The 16436-nt window shown below is 36.4% G+C and overlaps 1 protein-coding gene across 4 annotated transcripts; it reads right to left on the bottom strand.

Annotated features, from left to right (window-relative positions):
• Positions 1-2834: 2834 nt before the first annotated feature.
• Positions 2835-7418, bottom strand: LOC127091045 (rhodanese-like domain-containing protein 6). 4 transcript variants are annotated; one of them, XM_051029555.1, is made up of 9 exons: positions 7117-7418; positions 6867-7031; positions 6674-6779; positions 6197-6377; positions 5949-6030; positions 5562-5644; positions 4898-5033; positions 3944-4109; positions 2835-3728 (listed from the first exon to the last, which is right to left on the bottom strand). In XM_051029555.1, exons 1-9 carry the CDS (start codon positions 7372-7374, stop codon positions 2968-2970), a joined length of 1938 nt encoding a protein of 645 aa, XP_050885512.1. In that variant the 5' UTR covers positions 7375-7418; the 3' UTR covers positions 2835-2967. The 4 variants fall into 4 exon arrangements, with proteins under 4 accessions (XP_050885512.1, XP_050885513.1, XP_050885515.1 ...); XM_051029556.1 differs by having other exon boundaries at positions 3339-3839; positions 3939-4109; positions 7117-7415; XM_051029558.1 differs by having other exon boundaries at positions 3474-3839; positions 7117-7415.
• Between the last annotated feature and the right edge of the window lie 9018 nt (positions 7419-16436).

Genomic DNA, 16436 nt, shown 5'->3' with positions numbered 1-16436 from the left:
ATCGTATATCCCACATCAATTCACCACCCAACACCAATGTGAACCCACCCTAACCCAACAACCAACCACACAACATCAACCGACCACATACACAAAACAACCACACACCCAACATCGCAACCCGTTCATGCCAACCACCCAACAACGAACCATCCAACGTCGCAATCCATTCATACCACCCACCCAAACACAAAGCCAAGAACCAAACCCCGCAACCACAACCGTCTATAGCACAGATGATTCATATGGATCACGTCATCGTAGCCCCCCCACCATTTAACACTCAACCACTGTTTAACTATAGTACGCCCAAGAACCATTGCTTCGTTTTCAAAACGACTAAATGACCCAATTTGGGCAACTATACCGTCCCCAATTCACCCAACCCCAACGCCCTAACTACGATGACATGGGCACCGAACTCCATTACGGAAGCGCCGTTGGCCACAACCCCTCCGGATATTGGGAGCAAATGATGACACATCTGTCAAATACCACTGGAACCTCTGTCGGACCTTCCAACCAACCATCGCTCGATCAGGTCAGTACCCAAAGACCACAAACACCTCAAGAAAATCGTGGGAGACCTCGGAGACAACCTAACGCACCGGGATGTGGAACCGGGGGACGTTATAATCGGGCGGGTCATTAGGGTTTTGGTCTTTCTAATGTAATCAATTATTATATATTTAATGAAGTCATTTTATTTTTATTTATATTTATTATGTATTAAATAATAAATTTTAAATATTAAAAACAAAAATATTATAAAAAATTATAATTAAAAAAAATTAAAATTAAAAAAAATATAGAAAAAATAACAAGGGCCTAAGGCCCCATGCCTATTGGCGCCTCCCTTAGGAGGGAGACTAAGGCGCCATGCCTATTGGCGTCTCCCTTAGGAGGAGGCTATGTCGCCATCCTTATGGGCGCCTCCCTTAGGAGGGATACTAGGGCGCCTCCCTTAGGAGGGATACTAGGGCGCCACTCCCCTTGGCGCCTCCTTTAGGAGGCCCAAGCAGGCGCCAATTGCATTGACTCCTCCTTTAGGAGCCCAATGCATTGGCGCCAATACGTCTGGCGTCTGCCCTAAAATTTTAAAAAAATTTAAGGGATGCGCCAACTCCCCCGGCGCATCCTCTCACAAACATGGTTATTTTGGAAATTTTTCTGAAAACTTGGTTATTTTCGTATTTAATTTGAAAAAGATGGTTATTTTAAAAAAAAATCAGAAATAGTTCTTCTTGAATTCTCATATTTTATTAAAAATATTTGGAGGTTTGTGATGGTTAGAAATAAAATATATATTTTTATTTAAAATTTTGATAAAATTAAGGAAACTTGTGAGATGGAATATTAAGGTTTGAGAAGGGAGAAACTTTGAAATTTCTTTATTTCAATTGTAATTTGTATTTGATTGGTGAAATTACATGTAAAAGATAAAGGGCCAGTTTGTTTTAGCTTTAAAAAAATGGATTTTTTCTTTGTATTTTTGAAAATGGATTCTACAAAAATGTTTTTAAAAATATTATAAAATTTTCAAAATTTGATTTTTATAAATTAAAAGATTGAATTGTTCATTCTATAACATAAATATACATTATTGAAGATCAAAACATAGTAAAAATCACAATTTTTTCAAAAAGTTGTATCTTAAAAATGATTTTTATGAAAAGTTATTTGTAATAGCTTCAAAATTAAGTGATTTTTTGAAAATTTGATATTCAAAAAAAGTTTCGATAAAATGATGAAATACCTAAAATAACTATTCAAATCAAATTTTCATTTGAAGCTTTTATGAAAAGTTTCTTTGTAAATTTTTTTTACACCAAAAAGTTTAACACTATAAAAATCATTTTTAAAAAAAGGCAAAACAAACAGGCCCAAAAACAGTTTAATTTGTAAAAACTTTGAGTTTAAGAGTTCTAAATAAATGAATTAGGAGATGGAGAAAATCATAACTTAAAATTTAGCATAGACAATCCAATTGGTCTTAAATTTATTATTAAAAAAATTGAAACAGACAAAATAGTTTAAAAATAGATAAATAAATCAATAATGTTTACTCAGAATATGAAAGTGGTCAATTTTATATTCATTTTTTGTGTTTTTTTTCAAGCTTATTTATCTACGTAAGACATTTGATTCATGATAAGCAAATCCCTACCATTCAAAACTTAGTTTGCTTAGGACAAAATTTACATGCAGTGCCTTAAATACTGTTTTTGCTGTTTCCTTATGAATATATGACATGTGTATTTTAACTTCCATGTTAACAGAAAAACAAAATAATTTGATAATTGCAACATTAGTTACATGAGAATATGATCCACTTGGTTTTTTATAATTGGATAACAGTAAAAAACATGACCTATAGATCTGTTTGTAAGTTCTGTCCTTCATTTTAATGTTTTATCTTTTTATAAATTGACGGAACAAAACATAAAATATTCACATTCTATTCTATTACATATACTAATTAAGTGAATCAAAATTAAAGGATTTGAAGGATTTGATGTAATAGAATGGAATAGATTATTCCGTCCAAACATATCCTTAGTTAGCAAGGAGACATCTAACTTATGACGTTAAATTTACGTTCCATAGTGTACAAAGGCATCAAATCTTCCAAATAAGAACCATTTTTAGAGTAAACTTGATAAAACTACCAACCCTGCCCCTTGAGGAAATTATAAATGGATGTGTGTGCGTGCCTCCTCTGCCACTCTACAAATCATACAACATTCCTAACAATTGAATACAGTACAACCTAGTAATTTGTTTGATCGCAGTGCTCAGTGCTTACTTGTGAAATATATTCAAGATTCGTGTCCTTAACTAGAATTAAATTAGGCGATTGCATTAACATAGGACATTGTACAGATTTTTGGGCATAGTACATACGAGACAAAACTTATCAACTAACATTGTAAATTTTGGATAGTATCAAAAACTTCAAAAATTTTGCTAGACATCTTGCAGAAACCGCCCAAGGAAAGCCTTGATCTCGTCAATATATGGGGACCGAGTTGGAATTATGTGACCACAGTCATGTTCAACGATCACAGAACAACTACCGTCGTATAGAGAAGCAAGTTCCTTGCTTGCTTGGTTGGCTATCTGTCTGTCTTGACCATGTTCATTGCCAAAAATATGAAGAGAAGGGCACTTGATAGGGCTACACTCCATCTCCTTCAAATTGAGAGCAAAGCCTGAACACAAGACTACAAATTTAAAGTCCATTTTACCTTTTAGCTTTTCTTGTTGTGCAGAGATTACGGCAGTCATTGCTGCTCCCTGTGAAAATCCCAAGATTCCATCGAATGGCCCTTCTTGGGAGAACACATTCTCTAAGTGTGATATTGAAATATCATATCCATCAGTTTGCTGCTGGTATTGAAGTGGATCAAATGGACCATCTGCTACTTTCCAATCAACACCACTACTTCCATCAAAATTGGGTGCCACAAACCATGCAAACTTCTTCTTACAATTCTCGAAAGGTGGAGGAGGACTTGCTTGCAAAGAGGAAGATGCCCCATTCACATGGGGCACTGGAACAGGTGATTGATAAATGAAGGGCACGTCGTGAGGTGCGTCTATAAAAACAAATTCAGCAATTTTCTTGAGCTTTTTGGCTAAGGATGCTGTTCTTCCCTTAAAACTGGAAGCATTCTGCCGAAACCCATGCAAGCATAAGATTCTTAGTTTGCTTGAGGTTCTTACGTCTGAAACATTTTTCATGGGGATGTTAGGAATTGAAAACTTCTGGTAATATATAAATGGGTTTTCATTTTCCAACATTTCAGATTTTAGGAGACTTGAAAATTTTCAGAACACTGCGATAATTGTAAAGTAACAATCAGTAACTTGAAATTTGATTTTAAAAAATAAAGGCATGTGAAGACCGGATTTGATAAAGAAATATAGACACATACCTTACCATCTCCCCTAAGCTCCTGAGGCAAGAGCATAGTATCTGAAGAAAAATCCTGGAACTCGACACCTTGTAATGATTTTTTTGAATCATCGCTCTCATTTAACTGCTTTGACCCAACAGCCTTGCCTTGTTTTTGGCATAGCTCACAAATGTACAGTGGAGATTCGTTCTGGTAGACCACAATAACATCGGAAGCAAGAAATCAAAAACAAAGCTCCAGAAACAGAATAGCAAAAGATCTAAGCGAAAATATTAAAGAGAAGAAGGGATGTATTTTATAGATTAGTACTTCAGGACCAGGAATGTAGTTTAAGAAGGTTTTAGGGGCCAACACTTCGGCAAAAAGGCTGTTCAAATGCAAGCATGATTGATGCTCAACTTTGATGAGGCCTAATGTCGAATGAGTAATGACCACAGTAAAAGCTTGCCGCTTATGCAATCATCTTGTTGAGAAAAATTCAACTTTTTCTTAAAAACACAAACTAAATGCATGAGTACTATTATCTAGAACCACGAGCAAACCAGCTCAAAAGCAACACTTGAGTTAGGCCAGTTAGCGTCGAACAAAATTAGAGCCAAGGTCTTATCTAGAATTTCTTTTCTCTTTTTTTGTATAAACCAGGTATCCTCTACGCGCAACTGCAGAGACTAACCCTCGAACCAGGTAGGACCATAATAGGTGGCAAAGCTCTTCCTCAAGAGATTTAACACTGTTACGCCCAGAACTGGGTTTGAACCAAGGTCTTATCTAGAATTTCATGAGAACAATTCTTAGCTTAGTTTTCTAAAACAGCAGTATGTTTGAGACCACTATATGTCTAGATTCAGTGTATAACTTCATAATATCTAACAGTTTGCTTCTATTTCCTTTTACATTTCCCCCCCAACCTTCAGAATGGTGTGAATTTTAGATGTATGCAAACAAAGTGGTGGCACAGAAAATATATCAGATCATACCTGGCAACTCTCACAAACCAAGACAAGCATTCGGCAATAAGTACATCGACAACGTGAAGAGTAATCGTCAAAGGAACATTGACAAATAAGACAGGCACCAATTGTACTACTAGCCTCTGAACCTCCAACTGATATCCTACAGCCACAACAGAAATAAATAAGAAATCACTCTGTCCAATTGTTGCAAAACTACCCTTATAATCTTGACCAGTTCAAGATTATTCACTACAGGGTAATCTTAGTAGTGTAGCCTGTGTAGGCAGATAAATAATCCATCATTGCATTGAAAGCCTTCATGTTATGTTATATTACCAAAATACAAGAGCAACTGAGGCATGCAAGGGCCATAGAAATGATTTATAGTTGAGCACCTAATACAATATTTATTTCAACATTTCAGTTATTTTGAACAGTGTTTACTATATAGGACCATGTTGAATAATCAGTTCACAAATTCAATTTAGTCAAATAAGGTTAACCATACCATCGTCAAAACATAATTTCTATGGTTAATTGGTCATGGCGTCTCATCGGTCCATAGCTTAAATGATTTCATCTGCAGACCTTTACCTTATGTAATATATCAATATTTCAATCCTTGGCAGAATTACAAATTATACACACTGATTCGTGCCTAGAAGAAATTTGAAAATTAAAGGCATACCGATGATCAAAAACAAAATTCTTTCCTTTGAAAAAACCACCATCTGGGAATTGCTCCAAATACCGTTGTATACCGCCAAATAACTGCAATTAATTATAAATTTTAAAAAAATAAAACAAGAAATACTGCCTATTAGCATGAATACATTCTTGACCATGTTTAATAACAATAATTTTATATAAAAAAGGATACACTACCACAAGATTTCAACACACGTTGTATTGAATTGCAAACTGATATCAAGGTCATTACGACCGACAGTATGTATTGTTTTGTCATTCTTTTGTTCCCAAATGTGGTTTTTCATTATAAAGTATGAATACAATACAAATGCAAATCTATGACATTAATCAAAACTTCTTCTTGCTTCCAAACAAGGAGTTTTACCTGAAACACGTTCTCAAACCCAGCACCTTTTGACTTAATATATGCTGATGCCATTTCACACCTGATTCCACCAGTACAATACCTGTAACCAACGAGTGAAAGTACACACCATAGGTTATATTATACGTAACTCAAGTATAAAAATGATAGCGTCGCAAAAAACACTACCCCCCTACACACACAATCAAATAAGAAGACTGATTTTGAACCAAAAGTTACAACCAGAGAGTTTTAAAGGAAGAACTAACATGAGGATATTTTTGCCTTTCAATTGCTCGCTTCTATCATCTATCCACGAGGAGAAATCACTGTATTGCCTAACCTGTGGATCCAAAGTTTCAACATTTGGTGCATGAAATTTCCCTATCCTTGTTTCATATAGATTCCTTGCATCAAGTAAAACAAGGCCGTTTTCTGGACTCTCCTTATCTATACAAAAAAAGAACAGAATCGTACAAAATAACATTCAGATTTCAAAACTAACTCCCCAAACAATATAACCAAAATTCTGTAGTGTTTAGACGTATGTAGCACCGACACTTCATATTGAAGATGTATAGTGCCCAGCAAAACATGTGGGCTACATTTAACCACTTATATTTTCTTAAATTATTATCAATGACTACATGTAAGTGTTAGGACCGTGTCTGTGACAAGTGAAATTAAAACAATATGGCAAATAAAAAACACATGAATCAAGCGTATCTCAAGTTATAGCAACTTACTAGCATTGTGAAGTGTAGAATGGAACTCAAGTGCTGATAAATGTCTTCCAGCATTTGAGATTTCTGGTGACTTTAACAGTGGATGAGAACTGAGAGTAACCAGTTCCTGCAAATTCCACATCAGGAGTAATAATAAGTATATAACAATATACAATGAAGCAATTAAGTAATAACAACAGTGATACTAACTAACCTTGACAATACGAATTGAGAGTGAAGTGAAACCACACTCCTTAGCAACGTCGTCGTTTAACGGATGATGACAAGTTGCAAGCTTGAAATCGGTGCCGTGAAATAGAGTACAGTTGGCTTTGAGTGCTTCGATGTGTTGTTCCAAAGAGGGTAAATTGCCGCCAACCTGCATTGAAATGAAAGGGGGTGAGAATGAGTTTGGAATGAAAGGGATGATTAAGGGAGAGGAAGGAGTGGGGATTTGATTTTACGGTGACATTGACGCCGTGGGGAGAGAGGCGAACGCGGCCGAGGAGGGAGAGGGAGGAGCAGTTGGAGCGGTAGAATGTGAGGAGGTCGTCGAGGTTTGGAATATCGACGTACTTGTAATAGAGGAGGACGCCGTATTGGTCTGTGGTTTTCTTGTCGGACATGGTTTCAGGGAGGTTTTGGAGTTGAGGGTTTATGGATCGCGGTGTTCTACGGCTGAGGGAAGATATGCGATGTCGTCGTGTAGACGGAGCATACATAAAAGTTCCATTTCATTTTAATTTTTGCTATTTACACGCTCCCTTTTGATAGTTTTTTATCATTATTTAAAAAAATAACCGCTTAAAATTTCTTTTTATCAGATTTTTTTTTCTTTTTATTCTCCTTCACATGGTGGCTAATATGTAGATGAGATATTGAAAGTTATAACTTAGCAAATTTTTAATATTGTTATGTCATTAAAATTCAAAAAAAAAATATGATATCAAATTATTTATTTTTTTATTATAAAATAAATATTTATTAATAGAATGTGAAAGTGAAACGGTTCATCTTTTTTATCAAATGAGTTATTCTTCACTTCTTTTCTTTAAACTTAAAAAAATTTATTCGATTTCGCTCAAAAGGTTAACGTTTTCTGTCGATTTGAACTACACGATCGTTAGTCATCATGTCCAAATGCTCCAAATCTATTTACCAAAAGTTTTCGCGTTCATTTTAGGACGAGTGCAAATGTGGTACGGAATCTCCATTGATGACATCTTGGACTGATTTGAAGTCATGTCTTCATTTTATGGTTGTGGGATGTGTAAGATACTGCTTTGGTTTTTTTTCATATGTGTTTCCATGTTTCTTCAAATCTCTCATATTGATATGTAATTCCAGTTGTAAGGTTATTAAAGGTGTAATCTTTTTTCTGGTATGATGAAGAAATGTCTCCAAGAGTCAAGGATGTAATATCTTGTCTGCACCGAAAATTAATTGAAGAAGAAGTGAAATTGAATGATGTCAAGAAGAAAGAGGACGAAATGAAGATTAAGACAAAGTCTATGAAGAGGATGATGAAATTTAGTATCCATCACTTTTGTATTGTTAATTAGATTACTTTTGTGTAAAGTAATGAAGTAGTTAATTGGAATTGGATTAGGTGTTTGTCCACTACTGCAAAATTATGACATCTTGTTCTTTGTTATATGACAATTTGCTGTAAAGTTATGATGTTAATGTGATTGGCTTTTGTTTAATTTCCATAACAGTAAATTTCCATCAAAAAGTTAGTATAAACACGCCATTATAATGATTTAACAGTTAATAATCAAATATCCGTTTGTATTCATATATCAATTTGTAATCATAGTGTGCAAGTAACATTATGTTGTACCAGTTTGACAATACTCAATTTATTTTCAATGTGAGTTTGACAGTTTGTAACAACTTGTATTAAATATTAGTTTGTGTCCCAAAATTTTAACCAACTGATAGTAACATACAAAAGTAATTAAGTATCAAATTAGCATTGCATCAACATAAGAAGCATGACATGACTTATTCATTACAAACTGCACTGCATGATAGAAACAAACATTACAAAAACACGCATTACAACCTTGTTCATAGACATATCAAAATAAAATGTGGCATGACATAAATTATTTCATGACATACATTACAAACATTGAAGGTGAAAAAAACACAAGGGGGTTGAATTGTGTTGACTTTTTATTTCATTTTAAATTTTTAAACCATATTCTAAACACAAGGTTGTAGAATTTGATTCAACTAGAGATAGCAGCTGATAGAATATAAAGGAAAGAAGAAGAATACACATACTTATCATGGTTCCTCTTACAACTTGAGATTAATCCAATCCTCATGTACTTACAAGAGATTTTCACTATAATCACACAAGATTACAATTTACTCAAGCACACAAACAAGAGACTTTCTTTGCTCAAGCGCGCAAACAAGAGACTTCATTTGCTCAAACACACAAGTAAGAGACTTCAGTGCTCAAGCACATGAGCAAGAGACTTCTTTTTCTCAAACACACAAGTAAGAGACTTCTTTTCTCAAGCACACAAGCAAAATACTTCCAATGCTCAAACACTTAGTAAGAGACTTCTAATAATCTACCTAGTAGATAAATGATTGTTAGAAAAATACACTTGATATACAATCAGAGGTGTATAGAAAATAGACTTTTTTAAGACTTATGAATTTCTAAGATATACAAGGATAAGAAATCCTAATTTTCAACTTCTGCTTTTGTGTTGATAGAGTAACTTCTCTTTTGATGTCAATTGATATATGTTGGTTTATTTTTCTTCAAGACTTTTACCTCCTTAAATAGAGAAGAAATGAGTTGTTGAAGATACAACATAATATAATCCTTTGAGAAGCTTTAAAAGAGATGTTGAGATGTTTCACCAAATTGTCACGTTAGGTGAAGGCTAGTTTTAAAATCCTTTGCTACAAAAGGAATTAGCAGTTGTATTCCATCAAACTCTATGAAGAAAATAGAGCTTAGATCTTCACATGACAAAGTATGTTCAAAGATGAACAATGAACTATCAGGGTCATATTTGTCCTTGCACTTTGACTGACTCAAGTTATGATCATCAGAAGTAGGCTTCTTCAAAGTATAATCTTCAAAGGATGACTTCTTCAGACTCTGACCTACAGACGTTGAACTATTTAGAGTTTAGTCTTCAGTTTCTGATCCATCAAATTTTGGTATTTAAGCTTCTCATTGAATGTTCATATTCAGAACCAATACTTGGATTCTATATAAAATTTTAGTACATGGCCATGCACATTTGAACAAACATTAGTATACCCAATCGTTCTTTAAATACTTTGTTATCATCAAAACTAAGAGATATGAGACAAACCAATTTTGTTTCAACAATCTCCCCCTTTTAGATGATGTTAAACATAAGTATTTAAGAACAATGGTTGACAATTTAATTAATTGATTGACTTCAGAGTCTGAGGTTTGTAATCTCCTCCCGAGTCTAATAGTCCATAGCCCCCCCCCCCCCCCTAATTTCTATCCAGGTTAATCAAATTTGAACATTTAAAGCACATATACAATCCTTCAAAATTTAAGCAAGATAATAATTGTCATGTTTCAGGTGCTTAAATACATCTATATATACTCCCATTTTTGTTATCAACAAAAAGAATTAAAGGAAATTGAAAAGATACTCGAAAAAAATCATGTAACCAAAGAAAATTTAGAGGCATACAAAAAAATTGAGCAAATGCTTCTTAGAAAAACAATTTTTGGGATTTTAACAAATATGGATAAAAATAATTTAAAATCATATTTGATTTCCCCTTTAAAAATATTTTGAGACGAAATAGAAAACTAGCTAAAATGATTAGGAACCAACTCTTCAATTCTCGAGATGTTCAAAGCAGGTTCTGACGGTTGAGCATTTGATAGAAATAAGGTAGTCAAGGCTAAGGAGATGTGCTAGAGGACCAAAAATCTCTCTCTCTCTCTCTCTCTCTCTCTCTCTCTCTCTCTCTCTCTCTCTCACACACACACACACACACACACACACACACTAAAGTCCATTTGGGAATGTAACACCCTACTTCCTTACTCGACAAATAATAAATAAAATATGTAAAATACATAAACCCTTCAAGTAGGATGCCACTCAAACATCAACGACATATATGAAACACAAAACTGAAAATTAAATCCTTTGATATGCAGTTAAAATTATAAAATAGTCGGCATAAAAATCCTAAACAACATTATTAGTTTGAAAAGTGGTTCAATATCCAAATAATGAAAAAAAAATATGCAACATAAGAAAATAAATAAAAGAACAACTCGTTCTCCCCGTGTTACATATCAGAGTGACTCCAATTATAAGACTCGATCGACAAGCAACTAAAGAGGCACAACGTCATCCTCAACATCAAGCTCCTACGGAGGTACATGGTTGTCTGTAATCCATAGGATCACAAACGCAACATCATATAGAAAGGGTAAGAATGCATTCAAATAATAATCGGTGCACAAGACAATCAGGGTAGATTCATACATCACAAATCATATGCATATCAAACATGCACCATAATATCATGTATTCGCATTTCACCCACATCACAATCAAACTCACGCAATTCATACAAGAGTATTCAACAACACACAAAGATATTATTTGCACAACCTTTATGTAATGCAATGCAACATCGACTTAACTCATGGTCACCACGGTCCCCTCTCTAAACCGTACTCGCAACTCAACTTTATATGCATGCGGTACAGACTCAAAATTTGTTTCATATGAACCAGGTCCCCGCTCTGAACCCTGAGCCCCCACTCTGAGCTTGATACAAGTCACTAGTCCCCTCTCTGAACTTATGACTCGCGTTTTCATAATACAACAACATATGATGCATGGCACAACAATGGATACAACCCTCATTATGACTATAAATACCCATACAACAACATCAATATAGTAACAGATGCATCCCCACTATGACTATAAACAACCATGTATTCAATGCATTACTAGTAGTTCCCACTCCGAACTACTCATCTTATTAATTCAATAATAAGCGTGTACAATAATTCACATAATATCATACTTTTATATCACCCCCATATATTCACACATTAAACATACATTTACACATCACTCAAACACATAAGTTTATTTTATTGAACACAACCAAATAGCAACCAACAATGGTTGTAATCGGAAAACAGACCGACAAATCGACACAAAATAGAACCCATGCACTTTTATCCTTGGCAGGCGAGCACAACAGCTCGCTGGGTGAGATCGTCCATGTAACACCCCGAATATTGTTAAATTAGTTTAAATATTATTTTAATATGATTATTTGAAGGTAAAATGAATTATCAAATAATATTGGGAATTATTATTATTATTATAGATGTTATTTATTTTAATAATAATTAAATAAATAAAATAAATGGAATATGAAGAGTGGAAGGGTAAAAGTGGAATTTGATAAAAGAGGCCAAAGTGAGAACTCAGAGTGTTTTCACGTATTTTTGCCTCAGAGTCAGAGAAAGGGAGAAACGCTGAAGAGAAAGAGAAGGAAGAGGAAAAGGCCATAGATTGCTCAGAACTTCCTTCAATCCAAAGAGGTAAGGGGTCTGAACCTTATTAAACGATAATATGCGAGCCAATTCATGATATATGTTGGATTGTTGATGGATCTTGGGGATTTTAGGGAGATTGGGAAAGTTGGGGTTTTGATGGAAATTCTCCGATCTGTGAGTTTTGTTGAGTTATATGCATTATAATCGAAGTATGTTGTGTATATATGACTGTTAAAGGTTGATATTGGGTTGTTAGCTGTGGGGTATGAGTTATGGCGAGTAGAGAAGCAAAGCTGCGCTGGTTTCCGTAGCAGATGGCTTCTGTTCGCGCGCGATTCGCGGCGCGAAGCCCAGTTCGCGGCGCGAACTGGGCAGGATTCAGAGGAGTTTTGTAACGCATCGTTCGCGGCGCGAACCCTGCTGCGCGGCGCGTACTGAAGCGAATTAATTGTTCGCGACGCGATCCTTCGTTCGCGGCGCGTCCTGGAGTAATGGAGGAGTTCGCGGCGCGTCCCTATGTTGGCGGCGCGAACTGTGCTGTGAAGCTAATGTTGGTGAGTTTTTGAGTACGTTGAGTTGCGAGACTCTTAGTAAGTCGCTGTAATTGTATTATAAACAATTAACAGTGATTATATGATTGTGTATGAGGTGTTTATGATGATGAGATGTTGAATTTACGTGTTTAGTTATAAATGTGTTATGTAACGATGTGATATCGTTGTAATGTTGTTGTTGTTTTGTTGAGTTGTATGTCATGCTATTAATGATGATGATAACATGACTATATGATGCTGTTGTTGCTATGTTGATTATGATGCATGTTTGGTGTGCATGCATTCATGAAAGGCCGATGCCTAGTGATGAACGGACTGAGTTCCAATGATGTTGTTGACTCCGGGCTTGTTGAGAGGCTTGGTTCCTTGCGGGGAACTCAGATTCTATGGTGATGAATCTGGGAGTGGTGATCCTGTAGTTGGTCACAAAATGGGTATACCGAGTCGTGTTGAGTCATGCATGGGTGTGTGCATTGCATTTGATATGTTGTTTTGTTGATGTTCATGAGTATGTTGATTATGACGATTATGATGAGCTGTGTTGGCATATGTGAAATATATTTATGTTTATATTTCTGTCGTTATATTATTATTTAATAATGTAATTCTGACCCCTTCTGCATGTGTTTATGTTCATCTATGATGAGCAATGTGCAGATAAAGAGGAGTAGCTATTGTTGAGGTTTGAAGAATAAGTGTAGAGTTATTCTACAGAGTCGAGTCAAATGCTCTGGTCATGTGACACCGGGGTTATGGGATTCGATAGATAATTGGTTATTATTTACGTTGTTTATGATGACTAATATGTTGAGATGCTTTGTTGAGATAATGTTGAAACATTATTATGAATTGTTATATGATGAATGATAATATTTGTGTTGTTGTCCGCTGCGAAGTTTTAATAAAATAAATAATATGTTTTATGTTGTGATGCGATAAGTGTTATGTTGTAAGAAATGTAAACTCTTCTACATGTTGTACTCTGATAATCTATTTAAATATGTCGTTTGGGTAGAATGGTGTTACATTAGTGGTATCAGAGCATAGTCAGTCCAGTCGAGTCATAATGTGATGTTTTCCCTGTTGGTCGATTAGTGTAAATGACACTGTCGATATTTAACGGTTGTGGTTGTGTTGTGCAGAGTATGGCTGGAGAAAATGACCGTGCGATTGCTGAGGCTTTGGCTGCTATGGCGCAGGCTATGCAGGCGCAGCAGAATCCGCCGGTCGACGAGTTTAAGAATTTGGGAAGGTTTCTGAAGAATAACCCTCCCACATTCAAAGGGCGCTATGATCCAGATGGTGCTCAGATTTGGCTGAGGGAAATTGAGAAGATTTTCCGGGTGATGACGTGTACTGAAGCACAGAAGGTGCAGTTTGGTACGCATATGTTATCTGAAGAGGCTGAAAACTGGTGGGATAACACTCGCCAGAGAATTGAAGTACCAGGTGCTGAGATGACTTGGGAAAGGTTCAAGACGGTCTTTCTGGAGAAATATTTTCCTGCTGATGTGCGATGTAAGAAGGAGATGGAATTTCTAGAACTGAAGCAGGGTAACATGTCTGTTGCTGATTACGCTTCGAAGTTTGAGGAGCTGGTGCAGTATTGTCCTCATTATAATGATGCTGATGCTGAGGAATCCAAGTGTGTCAAGTTTGAGAATGGGTTGCGTCCCGAGATCAAACAAGGCATTGGTTACCAGGAGATTTGTAGGTTTCCTACACTGGTTAATAAGTGCAGGATATTTGATGAAGATAGCAAGGCTAGGACTGCTCATTACAAGAGTCTTAGTGAGAAGAAGAATAAGGATCGTGGTAGTCCTTATGCATCTCCGAATGGTAAAGGTAAGCAGAAAGTGGTAGATGAGAAGAAGCCAAGTGGGGGAGGATCTCCCATAGCTGGTAAATGTTTTAAGTGTGGCGAGCCAGGCCACCGTGCTGATAGCTGTACCAAGAAAGTGCTGAGATGTTTCCGATGCGGTCAGGCTGGTCATAGAGTTACTGAATGTAAGGATGCTGGTCCGACATGTTTTAATTGTGGCGAGAAAGGCCATATCAGTTCGCAGTGCTCGAAACCGAAGAAGGCGGCTACTGCAGCTCATACTACTGGTAGGGTGTTTGCTCTGAGTGGGGCTGAAGCTCCTAAAGAAGATAATCTGATTAAAGGTACTTGCTTGATTAATAATGTTGAATTGCTTGCTATTGTTGACACTGGTGCTACTCATTCGTTTATTTCGTATGAGTGTGCGACCAGGATTGGTGTGATTATGTCGTCCCTAGGCGGAAGTATGGTGATAGATACTCCTGCTAATGGTTCTGTGAAGACTTCTGTTGTCTGTCGAGGTTGTCATTTGACGATCTTTGAGAGAGAGTTCGTGGTTGATTTGGTGTGCTTACCCTTGCACCAAATTGATATTATTATGGGAATGAATTGGCTAGAATTCTATGGCGTGTTTATCAACTGCTATAGGAAGACGGTGCGGTTTTCTGAAGTTGGTGAGAATGATGAGGCAAGATTTCTATCTGCTAGGCAGGTGGGGGATTTTGTGAAAGATGAAGCTCAGATATTCGCTTTATTTGCGTCTCTGCAAGCGGATAAGAAAGTGGTGAGTGTAGATTTGCCTGTTGTCTGTGAATTTCAGGATGTGTTTCCGGAGGATGTAAGTGATTTACCTCCAGAACGTGAAGTCGAATTTGCCATTGACTTAGTACCAGGTACGAGTCCAGTGTCGATGTCTCCTTATAGAATGTCGGCAACTGAATTAGTTGAATTGAAGAAGCAACTTGAAGAATTGCTTGAGAAGAAGTTTGTGCGTCCAAGTGTTTCTCCTTGGGGTGCACCAGTATTGTTAGTGAAGAAGAAAGAAGGTACGATGAGGTTGTGTGTCGATTATCGGCAGTTGAATAAGGTGACTATCAAGAATCGGTATCCATTGCCGAGGATTGATGATTTGATGGACCAGTTGGTTGGGGCTCATGTTTTCAGTAAGATTGATTTGCGGTCGGGTTATCATCAGATCCGAGTGAAGTCAGATGATATTGCGAAGACTGCTTTCCGTACGAGGTATGGTCATTATGAATACACTGTGATGCCGTTCGGTGTGTCTAATGCTCCAGGTGTGTTTATGGAATGTATGAATCGTATATTTCATCCGTACCTTGATAATTTTGTTGTGGTGTTCATAGATGATATATTGATATATTCTAAGACGGAAGAAGAGCATGCAGGACATCTGAGAATTGTTTTGCAGGTGTTAAGAGAAAAGAAATTATATGCAAAGTTATCTAAATGTGAGTTCTGGTTGAAGGAAGTGAGTTTCCTTGGCCATGTGATTTCGAGTGGTGGGATTTCTGTTGATCCTGCTAAAGTTGATGCTGTATTACAGTGGGAGACTCCGAAGTCTGCTACTGAGATACGCAGTTTTCTGGGGTTAGCTGGTTATTATCGCAGATTTATTGAGGGCTTCTCTAAGTTGGCATTGCCGTTGACGCAGTTGACTAAGAAGGGTCAAGTGTATGTGTGGGATGCAGCTTGTGAAGCGAGTTTTGTTGAGTTGAAGAGGCGGTTGACCAGTGCTCCAGTGTTGATCTTGCCTAATCCTGGTGAGTCCTTCGTTGTTTATTGTGATGCTTCTTTGATGGGTCTTGGTGGTGTTTTGATGCAGAATGG

The sequence above is a fragment of the Lathyrus oleraceus genome, chromosome 6, assembly GCF_024323335.1.
Source record: "Lathyrus oleraceus cultivar Zhongwan6 chromosome 6, CAAS_Psat_ZW6_1.0, whole genome shotgun sequence".
Lineage (NCBI taxonomy): Eukaryota > Viridiplantae > Streptophyta > Magnoliopsida > Fabales > Fabaceae > Lathyrus > Lathyrus oleraceus.
This window is presented reverse-complemented; position numbering and strand designations above follow the sequence as displayed.

What these genes read in the sequence shown, in the direction of transcription:
- LOC127091045 (XM_051029555.1), bottom strand. Translation starts at nt 7,374, where the DNA reads ATGTATGCTCCGTCTACACGACGACATCGCATATCTTCCCTCAGCCGT. An exon ending in AAAGGCAAAAATATCCTCAT is followed by an intron (nt 6,031 to 6,196) that starts GTTAGTTCTTCC and finishes CGTTGGTTACAG; the next exon opens with GTATTGTACTGGTGGAATCA. An exon ending in AATTTTGTTTTTGATCATCG is followed by an intron (nt 5,034 to 5,561) that starts GTATGCCTTTAA and finishes TTGTGGCTGTAG; the next exon opens with GATATCAGTTGGAGGTTCAG.